The 27378-nt window shown below is 34.9% G+C and overlaps 1 protein-coding gene across 1 annotated transcript; it reads right to left on the bottom strand.

The window, feature by feature from the left end:
* Positions 1–26118, bottom strand: tpd52 (tumor protein D52). The gene is made up of 6 exons (XM_087786289.1): positions 25992–26118; positions 13003–13130; positions 6649–6797; positions 6340–6441; positions 1233–1281; positions 1–523 (listed from the first exon to the last, which is right to left on the bottom strand). Exons 1-6 carry the CDS (start codon positions 26008–26010, stop codon positions 404–406), a joined length of 567 nt encoding a protein of 188 aa, XP_087642415.1. The 5' UTR covers positions 26011–26118; the 3' UTR covers positions 1–403.
* Positions 26119–27378: the final 1260 nt, after the last annotated feature.

Below are 27378 nucleotides of genomic sequence, written 5' to 3'. Positions count from 1 at the left end.
TGAGACCCACAACAGAGCTTTAATAAATCAAACAAAACAACATCAAAGGAATCACAATCGCATGTTTACTCACAACAAACATTGTTATTCGATGGATAAAGTTTTTTTTTATGTGCAGTTTTTTTTATTTTTGGTCACGAAGTAGACGAGTGAGTGTCAAAGGGGTCAGAGGTCAGAGAGTGTCAGAGGCTCGTTCTGACGTCGCTGGATTAGTGAAGGTCAGGAGATCAAAGTGTTAGACACACGAGGGTGAAGGACAAACTCATCCTCCACGCGTCGCCATACGTCGTTTCCACCCACGTAACCGCGGCAACCAAAGCGTCTCCTGCACAAAGAGAGGAAGAGAACATCCGAGCAGGAGGTCAAAGGTTCAAGAGGAGGGAGGAGGAGGTCACGAGGGTCATCAGTGCAGCGGGGGCTCCTGACCGGGCGAGACCTCGGGGGGAGCCAGAAGAGACTCTGAGGGCGCAGTGTCACTCGGGTCATCCGCGTCACCAGGGGGCGCTGCTGGACTCATCTTAGTCTGAGAGACAAGGATTTGAAAATGTACTTTTTTGTGCCATTACATGTTTTATTTACACCATTTTATTCAAAATAACAGTTGTTGTTTTTTTTATACATTTTGCTATTTTATTATGTTACAATAATAAATACTTTTTATTTAAAATATGAATTAAAAATTAAAGAAAGAAAAAAAACATAGTTTGATAAAATAAAGTAAATAGAGGTAAAAAGCTTTTTAAAAAAATACTACCCTTATTGACACTTATAAAGATAAATATATCATAGAATAAAATAATATTCATGTTATATTATTCAATACTGTAGTAAAATATACTGCATATATCCATAAAAATAAACAATATATAAACACATATAACAAATAAATGAATATCTTTATAAACAAAAAATTATTAAAAAAAAAAAAAAATACTACATACAGTACATATCAATGTTAAAAATTAATATAACACATCCTACATAATTAAGTATAAAATACATACATATACTGAGCTGATATCCAAATAAAATCATAATGTATTTAAAAGAAAATTATTAAAACACATATACACATATATATATTAAGCAGTTATCCATATAAGTACCTAATATATACACATACAAAATGATTGTGTAGTTTTATGTAGTTTTACATAATAAATAAATATGAATATAACCAATAAAGTCTAATCTAACACTTTATACTACAAATTGATGGCAGTGAAGAATACCTTCAATGTTCCCACTCGCTCCTCCAGGGACTTGAACGTCGGTGCATTTCTGGAGAACAAATTCAAGTCAATAGTTATTAAAAATACTCAGAAAAACAGTAAAACTGAAGTCGATGGAAAATCTTTTTTGTGTGTTTAATTATTATTTTAAACAACTTGTGTTTGTTTTGATTTTATAGATCATTAGTTGTTGTGTTTGCTTTTCCTCAAAACAAAATATAAACATATAAATAAGAAAAAATTAAATTGATGATTTATTTAAAATCAACATGATTTCCCTTCAAATTAAAATGATTTAATGTCATATTTATACATTTCAAATAGGAAAATAAAACTTTTATCATCAGCAAAACCAAGACATTTATTTGTTTTGGATAAATAATAAAATTCAACTAGATAAAGTAAAGTAAAGTAAAATATATTAAAACAAAATAAAATAAAACTAAATCAAGTAAAACAAAACTAAACTAAATAAAAAAAAACAACAAGACTAAATAAAATAATATACATCAAATTAAAAAAAATGTGTCCACTGTTGATGCTGATGAATGAATGACAAAACATAAATCTGTTTTCAAAAAGGTACAAAAAACATACTTTTAAACAAGTATACGGAAAGAAAGTGTGATAAATGAGGGAGATCGATACATTTACAAAAATAATACTTTTTAATGGTTAAACTAGAATATAGTGTATATGTACATGGATAATATTAATATTAATAATAATATAATATATTTGGGTTTATATCATGTAGAGATATCTGCTTAGATTATACGCATTTTATATTGTGTAAAAGAGATAATAAAAAGGATATATACGTTATACATTGATACAGGTGTTTAGAAATGATGGATGTATGTGTACAAATATGTGACATCTTGCTACAAACTGAAGTACAAATAAAAAGAAGGATGACACTTAAAAAGTATTTTTACTTTCTCCTACTGCTTTTTCAAACCACACTGTTTTTTATGTTGTTCTTTTTGGCTGCATTTGTTTTTTCCCTTTGTGTTGCTAATAAATAGACATTTTATAAAAATAAAAACATTCGTCTCCACCAAACTCTCGGGACAGAAGTGAAGCTTCTTCTTGTCTTACCTCATGACAGGCATGCTAGCCGAGTGTTGCAGCGATCGCATGCTAATCCCGACAGCATTGAGAAGAACAAAGACGTCAGAAGACACTTGAACCATCACGAGAAGATGAAGAGAAGATAAAGAGAAGATGAAGAGAAGATGAAGAGAAGAGAAGATGTAGAGAAGATGAAGAGAAGACGAAGAGAAGACGAAGAGAAGATGAAGAGAAGATGAAGAGAAGATGAAGGGAAGATAAAGGGAAGATGAAGGGAAGATGAAGAGAAGATGTAGAGAAGACGAAGAGAAGATGTAGAGAAGATAAAGAGAAGATGAAGAGAAGAGAAGATGAAGAGAAGGTGAAGAGAAGATGAAGAGAAGACGAAGAGAAGATGAAGAGAAGATGAAGAGAAGATGAAGGGAAGATAAAGGGAAGATGAAGGGAAGATAAAGGGAAGATGAAGAGAAGATGAAGAGAAGATGTAGAGAAGATGTAGAGAAGATAAAGAGAAGATGAAGAGAAGAGAAGATGAAGAGAAGGTGAAGAGAAGATGAAGAGAAGACGAAGAGAAGATGAAGAGAAGATGAAGAGAAGATGAAGGGAAGATAAAGGGAAGATGAAGGGAAGATAAAGGGAAGATGAAGAGAAGATGAAGAGAAGATGTAGAGAAGACGAAGAGAAGATGTAGAGAAGATGTAGAGAAGATGAAGAGAATATGTAGAGAAGATGAAGAGAAGATGAAGAGAAGATGTAGAGAAGATGAAGAGAAGATGTAGAGAAGATGTAGAGAAGATGAAGAGAAGATGAAGAAGAGAAGATGTAGAGAAGATGAAGAGAAGATGAAGAGAAGATGAAGAGAAGATGTAGAGAAGATGAAGAGAAGATGAAGAGAAGATGAAGAGAAGATGTAGAGAAGATGAAGAGAAGATGAAGAGAAGATGTAGAGAAGATGTAGAGAAGATGAAGAGAAGATGAAGAGAAGATGAAGAGAAGCCACTGATTTCATTGAACACACCATGAATCGACAACAAGTTATTGTCACAGAGCATAAATCCTACAAATCCTCTTCATCCCATTATCATTGATGGTGTGTTAACACACTTGTGTGCGTTAATCCCGTGAATGAGTGAATACATTGATAAGAAACACACACTGAGCTACACAAACACACACTGAGCTACACAAAGAGAGGTCCCCCCCCCGTGAAGACACTTGCTCAGCAGCTTGAGGAGACTATAATCCTGTTTGCAGTAATCCAGGAGAGATGACAGGGAGGAGGACAGATTAGGATTTGGGGAGTCAAGGGGTTCATTGGCTTTGCAGATTAACCAGGAAATATTCACGATAGTGAACCGTCAAGGTGAGTCTGACAAAGAAGTACCAACACAGTAAAACTATCTTCATCTGTGTATTATGAATATTTTACTAATAGAATTCGGGGTCACAACTTCGGGCGTATCAAATACATTTGACCCAGTTTTTTGACAGGCATGTCAGGAAATAGTATTTCTCTGCAAGAGAGCGTAGCAATACCATGCAAGTTGTAGTTTGTAGTAGTATTACTCTGTGAAGCTCTATACTATTACTCCGCAAGAGAGCGTGGTATTACTATGTGAGGCTCTGTAGTTTTACTCCAGAAGGTGGCGAGGCAATACCAATGCGAGCTGCTATATTATTACTCTGTAAAACTCTGTAGTTTTACTCACCAAAGCAATGTATCGTTACCATTTGGGCTGCCGTAGTATTACTCTGTGAAGATCTATAGTATTACTCTGCATGGCGGTGTAGTATTACAATGCGAGGTGCTATAGTATTACTCTGCAAAACAGCGTATCATAACCATGTGAGCTGCCGTAGTATTACTCTGTGAAGCTCTATAGTATTACTCCGCATGGCGGTGTAGTATTACAATGCGAGATGCTATAGTATTACTCTGCAAAACTCTGTAGTTTTACTCCGCAAAGCAGCGTAGCAATACCATGCGAGTTGCCATAGTATTAATCTGTGACGCTCTGTGATATTACTCCACAAGGCAGTGTATTATTACTCTGTGAAGCTCCATGGTATTACTCCACAAGGCTGCGAAGTATTACCATACAACGTGCCGTAGTATTACCCCGCAAGGCGACGTAGTATAACTCTACGAAGCTCAATGGTATTATCCACAAGGCTGCGAGGTATTACCATGCAAGCTGCCATATGATTACTCTGCAAAGCCCTGTGGTATTACTCCACAAGGCTGTGTCGTCTAACTATATAACTATATATATATATATATATATATATATAACTACTACATAGGATTACTCTGCAAGGCTGCATAGTATAACTATATAACTATATATATATATATATATAACTACTACATAGGATTACTTTGCAAGGTGAAGCACTCTGTGAAGCGCTGTGGTATCACTCCACAAGGAAGCGTAGTATTACCATGCAAGCTGCAATAGTATTACTCTGTGAAGCGCTGTGGTATCACTCCACAAGGAAGCGTAGTATTACCATGCAAGCTGCAATACTATTACTCTGTGAAGCTCCATGGTATATTACTCCACAAGGAGGCGTAGTATTACCAACCTAGCTGCAATATTATTACTCTGTGAAGCTACATGGTATATTACTCCACAAGGAAGCATAGTATTACCATGCAAGCTGCAATACTATTACTCTGTGAAGCTACATGGTATATTACTCCACAAGGAAGCATAGTATTACCATGCTAGCTGCAATATCATTACTCTGTGAAGCTACATAGTATATTACTCCACAAGGAAGCGTAGTATTACCATGCAAGCTCCAATACTATTACTCTGTGAAGCTCCATGGTATATTACTCAACAAGGAGGCGTAGTATTACCATGCTAGCTGCAATATTATTACTCTGTGAAGCTACGTGGTATTACTCCACAATGAAGCGTAGCTTTACCATGCAAACGGCCATACTAGTACTAAGCAAAGCGTGGTGGTTTTACTTCTGACCATGGAGCCTTGCTATTATATATATATATATATATAATGTATATATACACGTTCATTGATAATGAGTCAAAATATAATGTTCTGCAGCTTTGAGGAACAATGAAACAGGAAGTGATGTATCTTTACACCAGATATTGATGTTAGTAGTTCCGTGTTCACTCAAGAGGCAGTACAATGTGTATTTCAAAAGTAGAATTATGTAGTTCTTTCAAATAAAGAATTATGTAGTTCTTTCAAATAAAGAATTATGTAGTTCTTTCAAATATAGAATTATGTAGTTCTTTCAAATAAAGAATTATGTAGTTCTTTCAAATATAGAAATATGTTGTTCTTTCAAATGTAGAAATATGTAGTTCTTTCAAATGTAGAAATATATTTTTTTCTTTAAATGTAGAAATATGTTGTTCTTTCAAATGTAGAAATATGTAGTTCTTTCAAATGTAGAAATATATTTTTTTCTTTAAATGTAGAAATATGTTGTTCTTTCAAATGTAGAAAAATGTTGTTCTTTCAAATGTAGAAATATGTAGTTCTTTCAAATGTAGAAATATGTAGTTCTTTCAAATGTAGAAATATGTAGTTCTTTCAAATATAGAATTATGTAGTTCTTTCAAATATAGAATTATGTAGTTCTTTCAAATGTAGAAATATGTAGTTCTTTCAAATGTAGAAATATATATTTTTCTTTAAATGTAGAAATATGTAGTTCTTTCAAATGTAGAAATATATTTTTTTCTTTAAATGTAGAAATATGTAGTTCTTTCAAATGTAGAAATATATTTTTTTCTTTAAATGTAGAAATATGTTGTTCTTTCAAATGTAGAAATATGTAGTTCTTTCAAATGTAGAAATATGTAGTTCTTTCAAATGTAGAAATATGTAGTTCTTTCAAATGTGGAAATATGTTGTTCTTTCAAATGTAGAAATATGTAGTTCTTTCAAATGTAGAAATATGTAGTTCTTTCAAATGTAGAAATATGTAGTTCTTTCAAATGTAGAAATATGTCGTACTTCAAGATCTCCGAACACAAACGTGAATCCTCACCTGACGTCCTCCAGCTTGCGGCTGATAGCTGTGCCCATGTTGGAGAAAGCTGCCGACGCCACCAGACTGGCGTGGGAGAGAGTTTCAGAAGTTCTTCTGACGCTGCAGGAGACAAAACATCTCGTTTCATGACGGCTCAAGACACCAGAATGCAGAGCATTTCCTGCCAAGTGAGACGCATGAAACCTCTTTGCACACGCTCCGGGCCTTGTTATGATTATTGTTACCACTGCGATGAGACGTGTGTGTGCGTGTGCATGTGCGTGTGCGTGTGTGTGTGTGTGTGTGTGTGTCTGTGAAGCCACTCACGCGTTGGACGTGGTGACTTCCTGCCAGGTCTTGCTGATGTTCTGCTTGAGCTCGTTGAGCGGCGTGATGCCCAGCTTCCTCTTCAGGTCGGCCAGTTGCTTCTCTTTGGCCGCCAGCACCTGAGACAGAGTCTGGATCTCGTCCTCCACCTGATGTTTAGAGTCGGGGAGTGATGATGTCATCAGGTCACAACATTTTTTGTCCGTTAATACAAGTACAACTTCAACTTTGTCGACTCTACACACTCACAGAAAACCCATGTTAGTGAAGGTCCAGCTGATTGGACACGTTAGAACATCAACCAATGGGCTGCTTCCTTTGTCATAAGCTCCGCCCATTGAGTCGAAGCACTAAAAGATTTGATAGGATCAGTCGTGTGTCGATCAAAAACAGCCGATTCGTTGTTTGAAAGACGATTAAAGTCACAAACTGTTGTGATTCATGAGTCAAATGACTCACTCTAGTCTGGACTCTCTTGCTGAGAAGTATTTCCTGACACTTATCAGCTGTTAATGATTGATCGAGGGAACGGTTCCTCTTATCACTTCCATTGAAATGAGCTCCTGGTCCAAGACACTCTGGAGCCAAAGTACAGCATGAATTCCAGCCTTTCTTTCATCCCCACATAAGTGAGTCACAGGAATCAAATGGACTTCATTGAGCAGCAGAGCCTCGACAGCGGGTCAGAGATGACTGAGTAGAACCATAGAAAGGATAATTAGATGGTAGGAAAATAAAAGAGATGAAAAGATGTAAATAGTCAGAAGTTTCAAAAAATATATATATTCAGCTCATGATATTATTCAATAGGATACATTTTAGCTCACGATACGATTCAATACGATATATTCAGCTCAAGATATGTTTGGACAATAAATATTACGCTCACAATATGATTTGATAATAAATATTCAGCTCGTGATATGATTTAATACGATATATTCAGCTCACGATACGATTGGATACGATATATTCAGCTCACGATACGATTGGATACTAAATATTTGGCTCACGATACGATTGGATACGATATATTCAGCTCACGATACGATTGGATACTAAATATTTAGCTCACGATACGATTTGATACGATATATTCAGCTCACGATATGATTTGATACGATATATTCAGCTCACGATATGATTTGATACGATATATTCAGCTCACGATACGATTGGATACGATATATTCAGCTCACGATACGATTGGATACGATATATTCAGCTCACGATATGATTTGATACGATATATTCAGCTCACAATACGATTTGATACGATATATTCAGCTCACGATACGATTTGATACGATATATTCAGCTCACGATACGATTTGATACGATATATTCAGCTCACGATACGATTTGATACGATATATTCAGCTCACGATACGATTTAATACGATATATTCAGCTCACGATATGATTTGATACGATATATTCAGCTCACGATATGATTTGATACGATATATTCAGCTCACGATATGATTTGATACGATATATTCAGCTCACGATACGATTGGATACGATATATTCAGCTCACGATACGATTGGATACGATATATTCAGCTCACGATATGATTTGATACGATATATTCAGCTCACGATACGATTTGATACGATATATTCAGCTCACGATACGATTTGATACGATATATTCAGCTCACGATACGATTTGATACGATATATTCAGCTCACGATACGATTTGATACGATATATTCAGCTCACGATACGATTTAATACGATATATTCAGCTCACGATATGATTTGATACGATATATTCAGCTCACGATATGATTTGATACGATATATTCAGCTCACGATACGATTGGATACGATATATTCAGCTCACGATATGATTTGATACGATATATTCAGCTCACGATACGATTTGATACGATATATTCAGCTCACGATACGATTTGATACGATATATTCAGCTCACGATACGATTTGATACGATATATTCAGCTCACGATACGATTTGATACGATATATTCAGCTCACGATACGATTTGATACGATATATTCAGCTCACGATACGAGTTAATACGATATATTCAGCTCACGATACGATTGGATACGATATATTCAGCTCACGATACGATTTAATACGATATATTCAGCTCACGATACGATTGGATACTAAATATTTAGCTCACGATACGATTGGATACGATATATTCAGCTCACGATACGATTGGATACGATATATTCAGCTCACGATACGATTGGATACGATATATTCAGCTCACGATACGATTTAATACGATATATTCAGCTCACGATACGATTTAATACGATATATTCAGCTCACGATACGATTGGATGCGATATATTCAGCTCACGATACGATTGGATACTAAATATTTAGCTCACGATATGATTGGATACGATATATTCAGCTCACGATACGATTGGATACGATATATTCAGCTCACGATACGATTGGATACTAAATATTTAGCTCACGATACGATTGGATACGATATATTCAGCTCACGATACGATTGGATACGATATATTCAGCTCACGATACGATTGGATACGATATATTCAGCTCACGATACGATTTAATACGATATATTCAGCTCACGATACGATTTAATACGATATATTCAGCTCACGATACGATTGGATACGATATATTCAGCTCACGATACGATTGGATACTAAATATTTAGCTCACGATACGATTGGATACGATATATTCAGCTCACGATACGATTGGATACGATATATTCAGCTCACGATACGATTGGATACTAAATATTTAGCTCACGATACGATTGGATACGATATATTCAGCTCACGATACGATTGGATACGATATATTCAGCTCACGATACGATTTAATACGATATATTCAGCTCACGATACGATTGGATACGATATATTCAGCTCACGATACGATTGGATACGATATATTCAGCTCACGATACGATTGGATACGATATATTCAGCTCACGATACGATTTAATACGATATATTCAGCTCACGATACGATTTAATACGATATATTCAGCTCACGATACGATTGGATACGATATATTCAGCTCATGATACGATTGGATACTAAATATTTAGCTCACGATACGATTGGATACGATATATTCAGCTCACGATACGATTGGATACGATATATTCAGCTCACGATACGATTGGATACTAAATATTTAGCTCACGATACGATTGGATACGATATATTCAGCTCACGATACGATTGGATACGATATATTCAGCTCACGATACGATTGGATACGATATATTCAGCTCACGATACGATTTAATACGATATATTCAGCTCACGATACGATTTAATACGATATATTCAGCTCACGATACGATTGGATACGATATATTCAGCTCACGATACGATTGGATACTAAATATTTAGCTCACGATACGATTGGATACGATATATTCAGCTCACGATACGATTGGATACGATATATTCAGCTCACGATACGATTGGATACTAAATATTTAGCTCACGATACGATTGGATACGATATATTCAGCTCACGATACGATTGGATACGATATATTCAGCTCACGATACGATTTAATACGATATATTCAGCTCACGATACGATTTAATACGATATATTCAGCTCACGATACGATTTAATACGATATATTCAGCTCACGATACGATTTAATACGATATATTCAGCTCACGATACGATTGGATACGATATATTCAGCTCACGATACGATTTAATACGATATATTCAGCTCACGATACGATTTGATACGATATATTCAGCTCATAATACGATTGGATACGATATATTCAGCTCAAGATACGATTGGATACGATATATTCAGCTCACGATACGATTTAATACGATATATTCAGCTCACGATACGATTTGATACGATATATTCAGCTCATAATACGATTGGATACGATATATTCAGCTCAAGATACGATTGGATACGATATATTCAGCTCACGATATGATTAGATACGATATATTCAGCTCACGATACGATATATTCAGTTCACGAAACGATACATTTGTGAACACTATATATCGACAGGTACACATGCCATCGTGCAGATCTGTGGATAACCAGATGTGGACCCCCAACCCCCTCAGCTGGATGAACCTCGACTTCCCTCCCGGCCTTCTGTTGTTAAAGTGACCCACAAAGTACCAGCCTTGTTACTTGTGGCTCACTCAGGACAGACACTGAGGCGAAGGGGAATTCCGTCCAGTGCATGTTCCGAGGCATGTGACCAAATTGCTATAATCAGAGCTGCTCGTCACAGCCTCGAGATCATCGTTTGTCGATTGTTGAACAAACATGACGAGGAACATGAAGAGCACGAAACTCAAAGGGATGACACGAAATTCACTATATGGATAATGCATGTTGGGGCTCTTATCGTGTAGCTCATGGCTACATTTTCAAATGTGATGAAAAACCAAGATATACAATTAAACAAGAAGATGTTGAAATGTTGAAAACATTTTAAAAGTTGGCGACACTTCAGATTATTGAACATTAGCAAAATGTTTAAAATTTTAAAAAATGTACATTTTAACCAGGTTGAGCAACTCTTCTTCACCAACTGTCTCGTGTGAAAAAAAAATCCAACACTTACTGCCACCTACTGTCTGATTCACACAATTCTATCTTTGGTTTTTCAATTTAAATGCTGCTAAAGTAATGTGGGGAAATACAAATGTTGCAACTGGTCATCCAGTCTTTATGTAAGACTGATGAAAACACAAAAGATGAATAAATACGCTTTAAACTTTACGCCATTGCTTTATTTTTCTGTAGGTTTCGAAAAGGCAACATTTAGGGGTGCACTCTGGACATTCAGCTTTATTCAGCAATGATATGTTATCTCCGGGAATTGTGTTTAGACTTTTATTTTGCAAACAGACCCAGAGGCCTTTGACATTACACAATAGAACATACTTTTATATTTATTTTCTCAAACTCACCAACAGACAAAAACTACAAGAAGCTTTTATTTACTCTTCTTAAACATCAGCAGCAGGTTTAAACAGTAGCAGGACAAGTAAGTAAGTAAGTCATTTATATTTGTAGTATTAAGAATGACTCTCAAAATGGTTTATTCAGTGAACAAGGATTTGCAGAAAGCTATTGAATATTTGGTACTTTCGATATTGTTGTTCAGCGAGTAAATAAATCACCTAAATACTTTGGAATCATTCAGCATTTTAGAGACAGTAAATGACATTGAGCCCATTGGAAACTTATATTTTTTCTAGGGGCCACATTTTATACTGTGACTTTTGTAAGGGGCCATAAAAACAAATATGTTTCTAAAGAAGCATTACGCCAAAGATTATCGAAAAAATGAAAAAGACCGAAAAAACAAAACAGTTAATTTTTACAGTTATTATCCAGTCAACTTTTTGAAAGTGTAAAAAAAACAACAGAAAAAGTTCTTTATTTTATTTAGATAAACAGTTTTATAAGTGGTTAAAAATAAGGGGGTTTTGTCACCTTTTCGGCCCACAGTAACCGTACGTCACTTAAATATTTGTATTTATTAAATAAAAATAAAAAAGAACAACAATAATATGTATATATAAAAGGCCATTTGATTTTAAACATATTTTTGTTTTCACTTAAAGAGCTTTACACCTGCAGGTTTGTTTTTGTTTATTTAACTGTGTTTTATGTTCTCAAAAGAGTGGTAAACATGAAAACACTTTATTTAAATAAATACAAACTTTCTCGCTCCATATGAAGTTTATTAAGACCATTTTCTCACAGAAGGGCAAGAAAGTTCATATATTATCCTGGTACTGGATCTGTATATCGGTATCAGCCGGTATCGGTATCAGGAACATAGAGGTCAGATCGGTGCATCCCTGCTTTTATTAGAAAAATAAAATACTTTTATTTTTTATATTTTGGTAAAAACACTTAAGAAAATGCAAAATAAGGTAAGGTAAGGTAAGGTAAAACTTTATTGATCCCTATGACATTCAGTTACACCGAGATATCATATAAATAAACACAAATGAAAGTTATTTTATTGAAAATATTTCCATTTAATTTACAAATATGATTTCAAAAAACATTTATTTTCAAATATATAACCGCAAAAATAGGTCATATGAAGGAATAAAAAGGGTAAGTAAATAAGTAAGTAAATAATAGAGGGAAAACAAACAATGATATTGACTTAAATTAGTTAAATAATGAAGTTGTTAGTCATCATTTATAAACTATAATTTTTAAAGTTGCAGTATTTAATCAAGTTTATGTTTTTTAAACGGAGAACATAATTCTCCAAGACAAAGGTCAGACGTGACGCCACATAAACCCCTAAACTCTCTAATCCCTAGATCGCTGCTGACCTTGACCAGCTCCTGGTGAAGCTCCTGTCGCTCCTCCTCACTCAGGGCAGGTGTGGCCGAGGGTTGATTGACAGCTGTCACCGCGTCTTCTCCCATCTCCGGCAGAGAGTTTGGAGGCGGCTGTGCATCTGGAAAGTCACAAAAACGATAGAATAAAAACAGACGAATGACTTGACAAGAACGATTCAAATGTATTTTAGGTTCTGCGAGATAAAAAATGAATGATAATGATATTATAAATGTTTCTTAAATGTACAACCAAATATGTCATTAATGCATTTAACAGCCATGTTTTGCTGTTTAAATTGTAAAGTGGTCTTCCTTTGAATTATATCATAACATGTCAAACCATAATAAAAGTACAGTTGCTGTAACATATTATATTATACAAAAGCATTACGTATATATTTTATTAAAGACATTTTAATGACGAGAAAAGAGAAAAAAAATCCTAATAAAATGAAATTATTTTCTTTTAAACATTTCTCTTGACCTGTTAGTGTCTCATGTAGTTTTTATTTTATATTCCGTGTTTTTCTACAAATATAAGCAACCGTTGGGGTTGTCACGATACTACAACTTTCAACTGGATAGTAAGTAAAGTAAGTAAGTAAGTAATAGTCTTCAAACATCCTAAGTAACTGGTCTGACTTCCAGACGCAGCGCGATAAAAGAATCAATATTAAATATTAACAAATGTCACAGAAGGTCTTAGAAGGAAGGATTGAACTTATAAGACTCAAGTTATAATGGATACTTATATTATTTATCAAATAATTATAGGTGGTGGGCGTTTACATCGACTGGAAACACTGTATTATTATTACAATATTACTTAAAATAATAATACTCTGTTTACCGTTATCATGAAAACATCTGGTTATAATTTAATCTTGATATTTGTAATTACAAGCCAGTGTTTTTTTGGTGTCTTAACTGAGCTCTCTTAACTAATAAATAATACTAACTAATAAAAACTATTACCTTATTGTTAGTACAATAGCTTGAATAGACTCAAACTTGGACTTTTCTTCAACTAATTCCAAGGATGTTTTAAACTGAATTAGAAACTCTGTTGCTCAAATATAATTAAACAAGTTACAGTCTTTCAACATTTGTGTCCTTCTTTTAGCTCATAGACGCTTCCATGACATTTTTCGGTTTGTTGCAATCGGCCAAAAACTGACGTCAGCACCATTTTAACTCAAAAACATTACAAGAAACATTGAATAACATACACTTTGAATATTTAATTAAAAATTTGTTTCACAGTTTTGTATCTTGTAAAAATACTTCAGTTATTGGTTTATCATTTGACATATATGATCACGAACCTCTTCCATAAATCCTTATGAATGTAAAGTATATATACGTACAATGATAGTAAGTTAGTAAAGTAAAGGTTATTTGTAAAGATCCTTCTAGACCAGGGTCACAAAGCGCTTGAACAATCAAAGACATTACACAGTTAAATATATACTTTTTTAAAAGATCGAGACACATAAAACAAACGCAGTCCCAGAAAATAAGCACAAATAAATAAGTAGTATGTCTTATTAATGTGTTCATTATGTAATATATATATAACACAAGGGGTCACCAACGAGGTCTAACCTGAAGACACCCGAGAAATACCCTCTTAAAAAATAATAAATAATAATCTCCCACAATAATTGTTATGCGTTTTAGTGTATAAGAGGAATGTGATTTATCATCCATAGTATTATTATACATCAGAAGTGTATATCAAACTGATGGTAGCCCCCATCTTACTCAATCTTTGAGTATCTCACAGGTTGGTGACCCCTGATCTAGACCTTCATAGTTACATCTTTGATGGACTGAACGAAGAGCTTTAGTCGATCAATATAAGGGAGTAGGGTTGTCGTAAGAACCGATACTTCGGTACCAATACACAAAAATACACGCTGTTTTCGGTACCGTAAGTACGTGGCAGAACTGACGGAGGCAGTGTACTCTCTTGTTTCCGCCGTTTCTAGTTAACCCGAGACACCTCGTCCAGTAGATAAACCCGACAGTCAGTTTTGGAAGTACTTTGAATTGGATACGGATGAATGTGGAGTAAATATTAACCTCAAATACCTGCAAATCATGTCTTCAAACACTTTAAACAAGGACGTCTTTCAAGTGTTTGGCGAGAGTTCAAGGTGAGTGAATATAAGTTCAATATAACTAGTGTCACGATACACTAACAACGAGCACACGTTCTGGTACTTCATCAAGAGAAACACTTTACTTCACTCTTTATTCAACCGTGGTATCGAAAACAATAACCGTCTAATGACGTTTTAGTATCGTGACAAAACTTTTATGGAGCGTGACCAACATGATCAGGGTTTGAAACATGTGTTGCTACAATTCATTATTTTCTTTGAAATAAACTACTATACACTAGGGCTGGGTATCGGCAAGAATCTGACGATACGATACGTATATTAATATATATTGTGAAACTGTAGTAACAACGATAACACTTTTTCTGGCTTTTACAACAAAGAAAATGAGCAAATACTTTCTCTAAATTAAATGTGAAAGTGTTTGTATGAAAGTACTTCTCAAACAAATATAAACGTATATTTACAATGAAGTGCATGAACAAACAACCTGGATCAACATGGAATATCCAGTATCTGTCAGTGTTTAATTTAACTTTAAACTTTGTTTTAAAGACAAAATGAGTCCAAACATCAGCTGGTTTTGTCGTTACGGAGGAAATGACGAACGTTGCTAACTAGTGGCCGGAGGTTTAATTGCAACACACATAAATGAATAAACATTGTAAATATGAGTGTCAATTGTAAAATAAAACGTCATCTTTTTTACACACAGTATTGAAATATAAACCATTAAAATAACTTTTAAATTAAAAAAAAAATGTAATTTCAATTGTATAAAAAGGTTTATGAATATTTTCATACAGCCCGGCTATACACACACATTTTTATCAATTTAGAATTCAAGGTTGTCAATCAAGCCGTCATGATCTCAATTCATTACCTTCTGGAGTACAAATCAAAACAGTGTTGAAAGTTGAAAGTTATTCATTTTGCAGTGTCAGCGTTTTAACTCAACCTTTTACAACATCTGCTCGCACGTGTCAATGACGTCAACTAGAACGTGTTCCTCCTGCTCCTACTTTGACTTCCCCCTAAAATTCTTCCCCTTCAGTGACCCTAACTTATGGTTAGCTTATCTGTACCACACACACACACACACACACACACACACACATCCTCTTGCCCGGCCTCTCCCTTTCCTCTCGGCCCGATTACCTCGGAGCGCCGGCGAGCCCGGCGGCGTGTCGCTGCAGGACGGCGACAGGTAAAGGTAGCTGGCGTTGACTCCCTGCTCGAAGTCGAACGGCGAGTGATACTCCTCGAGCGGCTCCATGTTCGGCGGCGTCGGGAACGAGAGCCAAAACTCGACTACCTCAGCAGAGCCGGGGAAGTGCTGATTGTCAGCATGTGACACGCTTTCTATGAGTCTTTGTCCGGCAGACCCTGTCCACGTCCCGACCAGACGCTCTTCACTCGCTCGTCCATGTCCATGGAGTCACTTTCCCGATTCTCTTTCCCAACTCATGCTTCATTCTTACCGCCGATCGGTCACGTGGCGTCGCACATCTGCAGCCTCGCACACACACACACACACACACACACCTTGAGCCTGGACTATAATCCCAAAGGTCAATCCTCACGGCAAACTTTGCACATGCAGTCGTTTCATAAAGATGTCCTGAGCAGGTGTGACGGCATCATTTTCAACCCTCACTTGTCATCCAAAGGTCCCATGTTGTGTGTGTGCAGGTCATGTGATGCGTGTTAAGGGGGGGGGGGGGGTAAAGGGTTAGGGGTTGGGATGGGGGGGTAAAATGAAAGCGTAATCTGCAGTGTCCCAGATTAGAGCGCGGCACTAATCCAGGGTGGCCTGTCCGGCTTTGAGCGGCGGTAATGCTAGTCAAAGAGCGCGCGAGAGAGAGGGAGGATGCCAGAGGCTACTCCGTTATTGTGCAAGGACCTGGAGTAAACCAGCCTGTGTGTTCAAGTGAGTGTGTGGGAATATCTGGGCCACGCTATTTACGTTCATCCGTGTTAGTCCCGCCCTCCGTTACAGCACAACAAACCGAAGTATGACGATTATTAGAATTAAAAACACTCAAATAAAGACTTTATATATAGTATGTCATCGATTAAATAAATTACTTTAAAATAGGGCTGCACGATATATTGAAAAAAGATCGATATCGTATATGCATATCAAAAACATGTTAGGTTAGGTAGAACTTTATTGATCCCTCAGGAGGTCTACTTTGGGAAATAGTATTTTTCCCAATTAGACACAGCAATACAGACGAGTATTCATAAAAATAAAAAAAAGAACAAGAAGAAGAGAAATAAATAAGAGAACAAGATGACACAATCCAAGTCTAAAGATCAAGATAAAGAACAAAGATCAAAGACAAATAACAAAGACAAAGGATACAAAGATTAACATAGAACAGAATGTCAAGATACTTTCACTTCTGCCCCCAAACTCAGAATTGTACAATCTAAAAGCCCGAGGAATGAATGAGTCCCTGAGTCTATTAGTTCAGCATCTGGGATGTGCGATAATTTATATTTTTTTATTGTATAAATCAAGCATTTCTTAAATGTGTACTTCGACCAATCAGTGTCACGTTCTGTAAAGTTGTCAATTTGTACTTCTATGTCTCGTTGTTGTTTACGTCTCCGTCCGTCTGTGAACTGTGCGGCGCAGCTTGTTAGGCTCGGTTGCTATGGCGACGCGTCTTGGCTCAGTATATACACAGAAGTAATACTAACTTATGATCTAGTCAAACACTAGTGATCCAGTCACTCGTGTCTTTCAACCTCCTTTGGTAAAGCAAGCTATGTAGTGTAGAAGTGTTCTTAATACACTTGATCCACATCCAAGGAAATAATTGGAAAACGTGTAATATTAACTCTATATAGTACACAGTAAAACAGAACTTTTAAAATTCTGAATAGTCTCAACGGAGAACATTTTAACTCTTTTTGTTCCTACTGAGCAAATCACTAAAGAGACAGTCGATGACTGAGGACGAGAGGATACACTGGACTCCAGCAGCTTTTAAAGCTGATGGACATATTTTGGATTCGAGTTCTATTAATTTAACCAAAAGAAAGTGAAACAATCATGATAAATCACTATATATGTGTATTTACTTGACCCGAATAAATATATTAATCGGAGAATTGTTTTAAAACAAAGGCACACAAATTCCAAGCATGAAACAATTACACAACTATCTTCAAGACAGTGTGTCACCTGTTGTTTTACAGAAACATTCAGTAGTCGTCAACCATGTTTGCAGCTAACTAGCTAGCTAAAGCGCTAACCAATGACATCTCCTCATGTTCAAATACACAAACTTCCTTCTGTGCACTTATGCGGTAACAAAGCTCGACTTAGCAAACAGAAAACACAGCGATGTCATCATCACACACACAACAAGAAGTAAGTAAGTAAGTAAGTAAGTAATATTTATTTATATAGCGCTTTTCGAGACCAGGGTCACAAAGCGCTTAGACAATCAAAACAATACTCAAAAAAGTACATACTTTAAAGATCAAAAAAGTGACCAAAGCATTTGTCTGGGAGATCTTTTGAAATATGATGCTTACAACACATTCAACGTTAATGTCGCCATAAGAACGAAGGCCGTGGAGACGTGCGGTAGAATTCTTCTGTGTGTTTGTAAACACTGAAAATGTTTTCTCAAACAAGGTTTAGCAATGTTTGCTAACAGGGCGGGTTAAAAAAAAGAGTCTCCGTCGGCCCTGTGTGTGCATGTGCAGGAAGTACATTCCAAATACTGACCACACAGTACTAGTTGATCTTCACATGGATTTGAATTTGCTATAAAAAAAATCAAAATCAGAAACCTGTGAAAGGAGAAGCCCAATGGTGTCAAACTCACAAACGGGGCCAAAATCTTTTAGAAGTCGTGGTCCAGAATAAAGTACATTATCCAAACTGTTTTGGATTTGGTAAAACTGCCCAGCGGACTACACAAAAATGACTTGGCTGGCCAGATTGATGTTGGACACAATTGGGCTGATCTCAATTAATGAAGTGATTAATTAAAGTACAGGTACCAATATAAATAAAAATATAGGACGTAGAAACATAGGAACTTATAATGTCAAACATTTTCTCCCTGAATTAAAGGTTATTTGGTTGTAATTAAATTTCTATTTGATTTATCTATACATTTATTTTTGTGAATTTATTTAATTATATTTTGTATTTATTCACTTTGTTTTTAATCTAAATTTCATTTTTCTTTGTATTGTGGATGGCATTGGTTGCTGCAAACAGAAGCTTAAAACAATGTTGTTCCTTCAAAATAATACTTTTCTATTCTAAACTTATATATAAAAAATACCTATGTCGATATTTGGCTCATTACAATGATCTTCATTACTACTTATTATGGGACTTATGTGCAACTTGAAACTACATTGGAGTCTTAATTGTACGAATGTTTTAAATTATAATTTTGCAGCTGCTTTACAAATCTTTTGCCGTCATTATTCCGATCTTATTTTCGCACAAATGAGTGAAATAATTCATATAAAAAGGGTTTTATTCAATCTTTTTTCACCACATTTTTGCAAAATCATTATGAATTTCAGTTCAATTGTTTTTGGTATTCTGGCAAAAATGTTTTGTGCAAGTTAAGGTCACACAGTTTTTTTAATGTTCTGTAAACTCTTGATTCTGTGACGGTCAAACTGGTTCTTCTTGATACTTAATGACCTTCAGATGTTAAAAAACAGAGATAGCTGTTGACAAAAGACGGGAAAAGATATTCCAGTGACGCAGACATTAGTTCGGTTTCATGTGGAACAAAGTGTGCATTTGAATTAAAAATCAACTTTATTTTCAAGAGAGCAAACGTGACATGCATTAGTAGAGTTCTGTTGTAACTCTCAGGAAAGAAGAATCACAAACAAACAATGAGATCACGGAGAACCAACAGTCAACAGTAGCACGAGAAGTTTACGTTTCACTGTCAAACAGCTCAGTTGACTTTGGTTTATGTCAGTGTTGAAGTGGAGAAAAGTTTTTCTAAATGACATTAAAGTAATGGAACCGTTTTGAGTCACTTAATAAATGTTGATTTGATGAAACAATAATTGACTGGAACTATGGTTTGTTGAATGAAAGTAGAAATAGCTTGCATGAGGCACAAAAAAAGGAAAATGTCGGTTTCCTTCTTTATAAACAGTATTATTCAACCATATAATGTTGATTTAAAACATTTTGTAAACGGTTGAAGTTAATGTCAGACACGCTTTTGAACGACAAGCCAAATGAAGTAACAAAAAAAACACGTTGTTTGCCTCTTTGTGTTGAAGACATTTATTCATTTGAGAAATATGCTCACTTGAGTCTTTTAAAAAGTACAAACATATATCTCTCTTTCGGTCCCTTTTATGAATGAATATAAATATATTTCAAATTTTTAAAGGTTTCATAAATTTAATTAAAATTTCCCCCCCCATCCTTCTATGCCAATATTTTCACAACCTAAAACCAAGATATATAGTTATTAATTTATATTTAATCTATATTTAAAATAACATAGTACTAAATAATGTACTTGTCGATATCATGGTAGGATTATATTTGTTAATCTTCTGATGAACTGAACTTCTTTGTTTTCTTTGTTTTCATTGTATTTTAGTTCACGGCTTCTTCATCTTCCATAATGAATAAAAAGCAGTGAACGACTCCAACAATACGACAACTTGCTCGACCCGCTGACCAACAATAATTTAGAAGACATGGTGGACTCATGTGACACTTGTTCAAAGATCGTGACGTCAGTCCATTCAATCCACCATGAAGACTCGTGAAAACACGGTTAAGCCGAACCTCGCCTTGAAAAAAACACTTCTGTCCATCCGTCCGTATCTCCCGTGTATTTGAAAAACTCATTTATCCGATCAATATTCAGGAAAAACAACAAGTACAGTAACAACAGTCCACTCGTCCAGAGCGTCACATTCCAAGTGCCCGATTAGAAACGGCATGAGAAGAATTATCTTTCAATTGAAGACGCACTCTGTCACATGACGCTCGACAACAAGCATCATGGGACACAGTTTGATGTGAGAGCGTCGAGGGTCCAGACCCGACTGCCCAGAAGAGGTGCATCATGGGAGACCAGTGAGCGGCTGAAAGGAAACAAGCAAAACAAACTTGTACAACTGTGTTCCTTATATTTTAGGGCCTCGTCGTAATCAACTTAGCTTGTTAGCGAAGACCTTAAATCGTTCCCTTTGGTAAAGATTACATTTAATAAAATGGTTTAGATTGTATTTAATATAAGCGCAAAACAAGTTAATAACAGGAAATTGAACATAATAACCATAATAAAGTGTTGCAGGTCATTTAAATGTGGAGATATCTGGACCTCACATTCGTAACTGCTAAACATAACCATCGCTGACGTCTATTTTAAATGGTATCATATGTAAAATGTATCTGCAAAACATAGTATTTTTTCACCACTAAACAAGAAGGAAACAGTGTTGAACCCAGTTCCCCTGTTGTGTTACTACATTATTTTATGGTTTCTGGAAAATTTGTAACAATATCCAAAACACAGATTGGCGGGTTTTCCAGATTCAATGGTTCATAAGGAATGTAAGAAAGTATGGTTAGGAGTGTTAAGATACAGGTGTTTTCCAGATGCGTTTATGAAACGTTTTTCTTGATATTTGTGAATGTTTTGTTGACATTTATGAAATGTTTTGTTGATATTTGTGAAATGTTTTGTTGATATTTATGAAATATTTTGTTGATATTTGTGAAATGTTTTCTTGATATTTATGAAATGTTTTCTTGATCTTTATGAAATGATTTGTTGATATTTGTGTAATGTTTTCTTGATCTTTATGAAATGATTTGTTGATATTTGTGTAATGTTTTCTTGATCTTTATGAAATGATTTGTTGATATTTATTAAAGGTTTTCTTCATATTTGTGAAATGCCACATGGTTGTCGATGTTATTTACATGTAGTTGTTAGAAGCTCATACATTTTACTTGGTTTATGCAAGTGGGAATCGTTATAGTATTTTCTCATTTCGTTATAAAATTCTTACGGCCCTTGAATGCATCACCAAAGGATTCGTGCAAGAGTCTTAGTGTTTCTTCCTCATATGAATATATGTTGATATATTTCAGTGTGTAAATGCCAAAGGGTGAGTTTAATGTTGTTTTATGGATTAATTAGACTCACAAAGATTATTTAAAGTTTAACGGTCGAGTTATAGTAGTACTTTAAACTCATATGTGCAGATGTGTGAGGAAAAATTCAACGTGTAATTCAATAATACTTTTTTTTCTTTATTGATCAATGGTTTATTACTTGGAAAAGTGGAGGATATATATATATTTTCATGGCGTTTATCACTGAGCTTTTAGTTCAGGTTGTCGAGAATGGTTGAGCTCCATCTTACATCTCCTTCTTAGTGAAAGATCTTCTTAAGCTAAGAGCGACTCTAGAAAACATATCCTTCTTTCACAGCGTTCTTAAGAACGCTCCTAAGAAGACTGCAGCACCTAAGAGCTTCTTAACTAATGTGGGAAACCTAGCTATTATCTGAATGAGATACTTTTATATATTTAACTATACATACATGAATTGTTAGCATCAAAACCGGCTAATAATTCAGGTAATTCAGCTCTAAAAGTTGACAAAATGTTAACAACTTAAATGGGACGGTTGTTTTCTGACTGAAAATGTATTTGAAATAAGAGCATTTTTTTTTTTTTAAATAAAAAAAAGGACTGATAAATGAGCAAGTGCACATACAGGAAGTTGTATCTTTAGCATGATTTATAGCTACAATGTTTTCCATCCATTATACGACAAACCAATTGGTGCAAATTGCTTAAATTAACTTTTCTAGAACGCCAATGAAAACATGATTTTATTTCCTTTACAATAGTTGAAAACTGTACCTTCTAAACATTGCTATTAGCGTAAACTGTTACTTCAGCTGCCAGAGAAGTGAGAGTTCTTGGCCAAATATCACAGGTTAATGAAAGATTCTGCAAAAAGTGGTGAAAGAGGAAAGAAACCTCAAGTGTTCGAGTGAAAGACAATGTCAACTTTCACTCCTTATATGGATGTAAACGTTCAACAAATTAGAATGTAAGCCATCTTGAAGACCAGTCAAAATAAACAACGGTTTCATTCAATCATTGTCATCTTGTTTCAGTTTCAAAAATGTTTTGGTTCAAACTTAAAAAAAGCACTTTTGACAATTTTCAGTGCATCCTTAGTCTATATGAACATGAACATACTTTATAAATGGTTCTGTGGATTAACGCTGGTATTACCTGCTACAATATCCTTTAGGAAATAATGACGGCTTCTGACTCTAATGCATTCCGTTTTAATCTCAATTTATTTATATACACAGCACTTTGTAACGACTGTCGTTTTTAAAGTGCTTTATAAATAAAGTTGAGTTGATTTGAGTTGTTCAGCGCTTTAACAACAACAAGTTGCCACAAAGTGCTGAACAAGAATATAAAATTGCACGAAATAAAAACAGTTAAAATACCAAGAAACTATAATAAAAGCATTTAAAACAAGTACAATGCACTACAAACTGCTACAGAGTCTCATATATTACATTATATGCCATTTAATGGTAAGTATTATTGTTTTGTTTTAATTTATTACATGTTCAAGCATCTCAAGACCTATTTCTTTTTTTTTTTTAATTTTCTTGGGGCTGCTGTGTTCGTCACTGTGTTGTCTTGGCCTTTAAAAGACATAGAAATGTAATATCTTTTAAACTGTGTATTGTTTTGTTGTTCAACAACTTGTGACTCTGGTCTGTTAAAGGCGCTTTACAGACACAACTTAATTACTTACTTTTCTGATTCTGACTCAGAAAAGCCAGGGAAAAAGGGGGTTTTCTTGATCTTTGATTCACAGTAACTATCTCTAAACATGTGAGCTTCTTTTTAGTAGTAGCATCGGTGGTAGAAAACTACACAAGTATTAAAACACTGCTTCTTAGGAACGACTTGATCATTCATTTGAAGCCAAACGTGTGATTGATTTCATCTCACCATCCGTCTTTTCCTGTCCGTTACATTACAATACAATACAATAAAAGCACAATTTGTTCTTGTTTGGCACTAGTTTCACATGCTGGACTTTTGCTCTGCGTCCAATTTATTTCATTTTGAAAAATAAAGTCCAGTTAAAGTTCATTTAAAATCAAAGTTAAGTGTCTCTGCTCCTCACATGTTCACTCAAGCTCTGTAAATATGAGATGAAAACATATTTCAACATGAATTCATGAAGATTCCGAATAGTCGTTTTAGAAAGACCCTGTCGGATGGAAACCCAGTTCAAAAACATCATTGGTGACGTCGTATCCGATAAACCCTCGACTGAGACCTTATCCTCGTTTCCCCAAAGATTCTGGAAATTAAATTAGACAAATTGTTAACTGCTGATTTGGATCAGTCTTATTAGAAAAGCATGAAAAGCAACTCGCAGGAAGTTAAAAATGAAGATTAATTTGCCAACAATGCAGCGACAAATTGAAACTAGTTTCATAATAATAAATATTATTACAAATAAAAGGAAAAACATCAATGGGCTGAATAGGGCGACTGGGCCGGTCGCTGACAAGCAAACAAAACTTTAAATCAGTGATGAAACCATCAGTTAGAGATTATCTGTGATCCTCTGCTGATGTGAAACCAACATTATTAAATCATTATTATAAACGATATGTATTTTCTCCACAGTTGTTATCAACAAAAATAATGTACAATAGCAACTAGTATGATTATAGCCCATACACATGAGTGGAATATAAATAACCTCGACTAATTGTTACCCACAGAACAGAGAATTTCTTTCATGGTAGTTTGTTCTCGTCTCGCTCTGGCATCTCCGCTATTTAGTTTCACCCAAAGGGCATTTTTTTTTGGTTTGGTGTAAAATCAAAATGGCATTTGCGAAAAAATGACCAACCTTGAGGGGAGGACAATACAAACGTTCAAACGTCAGGAAATTACATTTCTCAGACTGTGGGGGGTTCGTGGGAAGAACAGTTATTGCTCTCTTCACCTGATCTTGGGAAGAAAAAACACTTATTCAGCCGTTTGAATTCAGCACAACCGTCCATTTATCTCTGTGAGATTGATGAAGATGTATCTATTGGACAGGATTGCTTTGAAATAAATAGATGGATATCCATCTATTTATTTCAAAGCAATCCTGCTGGATCATAAAACAAACTGTCACCGAAAGAAAAGAAAAACAGGGAGAAGGAAATAAAGAGGAAAAGTTACACAGAATGGAAACATATTTACCAGGCAACTAAAAAAATGTCCTGGGTCTAATAATCTGTCAGGTGTAGAGCTATATTATTTGAAAAAGCAGCATTGACTTTAATTTTGCCAATTATTTATTACAGATCAATTGCAAACAAAACGTCACTTATTCTGTTAGATTAAATACAGAGACATAGACAGACACGCCTGTGTTAGTTTTAATTAAAAATAGTATAAATAAAAGTGAGCTTCATTTGTTGACCTAGAATAAAGTAGGTATTACTTCCGTGACTATGTTGCTGAACTCGCTCGTCAACCTTCTTTTACACGTGGAATCAAAGTCAGCGGAACGTTTCACTTCCGCCTTGTTTTCAGACCCCCCCAAAAAGTTTTTTTTTTTTTAAGTTTGACAGGAATAATAATGTTGAAGAACCTATTTGTGTGTCGCCGACACAATTTAAACACGTTTTTAATTTTAAATTTTAAATTTTAAATGTAGCTTCTGAAGTCAAAGTTAGCTTCTTTGCTAACAGTGACAAGTTAAAAGTTGTGACAACATGGACGACAGCGTGAGACAAGAAAAGAAGGTGTTTCTTTACCTCGGACTGCATCCTCCATGTCGTGTCAGGTGCTGGTTTCTGCGGGAAATTGGTGCCCAAAGGCTGCAGGTTGAGAAGTTTAGCGGCGGCGGTTCTTCCTCTTCTTGTTGTTGCCACGTAAGGGGTGGGGTACTCTGTGACGTCATCGCGTAGGAGTGTAAACACACGCGAGCACGTGGATCTTGTTTTATACTGTCAGTGACTCCAGGACCAGAAATGTTACCATTACATCTGTATTGTCACAGAATATTTATACATAAAGAGAAAAGGGACTAAATTATCGATTGAAAACAATTAAATTATATGCACATTTTCAAGTGTAATTCTTTTTTTTTTTTAATAAATATTACTAAAAAAGATGTGTGATTATACAAAACAAATGAGTGTATATGATGGTCTATATATTTGTGTATATACTATAGTATATAATAGTCTAATTTGTTTAAATTATATGTTCAAATCATATATATATATATATATATATATATATATATATATATATATATATATATATATATATATATTTATATATATAGTAGTCACAATGCTTATAAAAAAAAGGTTACATTTTTCTTATTCTTTGCTGCCAAGGAGTAATAAAATCCACTCACACAATAAACACACACACACACAAATATATATATATATATATATATATATAGTAGCTAAAATCTCCTTGAAGACAAAATAATAAAGGAGTTGATGTTCTGAAAATCAAATGGTTTATAACTGATCAAAGTTGGACCTATTAGACTATTTATTTATTTACTTTAATGAGAGGTCGGTGATCTTATTGCAAATACTTATCAACCAGCTTACATTTAAAAAAAAATCTGTAAGTCCTACTTACTTAAGTATGTCATTTATATGAATTTAATTTAATCAAAATTGTATATATTTGAATTGTTCATGAGGGTCGTCTTCCTTCTTTCTCTTGACCTGATCAAGTTGACCCCCCCCCCCCCCCCAACATTCACTGATCGAGTGGTGGTCTAAATAAAAACATATTAAACTTATTTTATCTTCATCAAAATTGGACGTTTTAGTAATTTCATGGGGGTCTTCTGCCCCCCTTTAAACCCTCTTAAATTTGGCAAAAGGATCTGAAATCCTCCCCTTACTAAGTATGTTTAAATTTGATTAAAATGTGATATATTTGAATTATCATGGGGGTCTAATGCCCCCCTTGCCTCCCTTGACGTGATACAAATAAATATAATTTGATATATCTGTAAATATCTATCTATATTTATCTTTTTCCTCACAACTCTTGACGTAATTGTATTTAAAACCCAGTGCGAGTGTTGTGCTTGTTCACACGCTCCAGGAAAAGCTTGTTAATTTGACAACACTGTAACAAGATACCCATCAATGCCTTCTCTCTCTC

The sequence above is a fragment of the Callionymus lyra genome, chromosome 3 (genome assembly GCF_982586985.1).
Source record: "Callionymus lyra chromosome 3, fCalLyr1.hap1.1, whole genome shotgun sequence".
In the NCBI taxonomy this organism is placed as follows: Eukaryota; Metazoa; Chordata; class Actinopteri; order Syngnathiformes; family Callionymidae; genus Callionymus; species Callionymus lyra.
The sequence above is the reverse complement of the archived record's forward strand: the minus strand, read 5'-3'. Positions and strand labels throughout refer to the sequence as shown.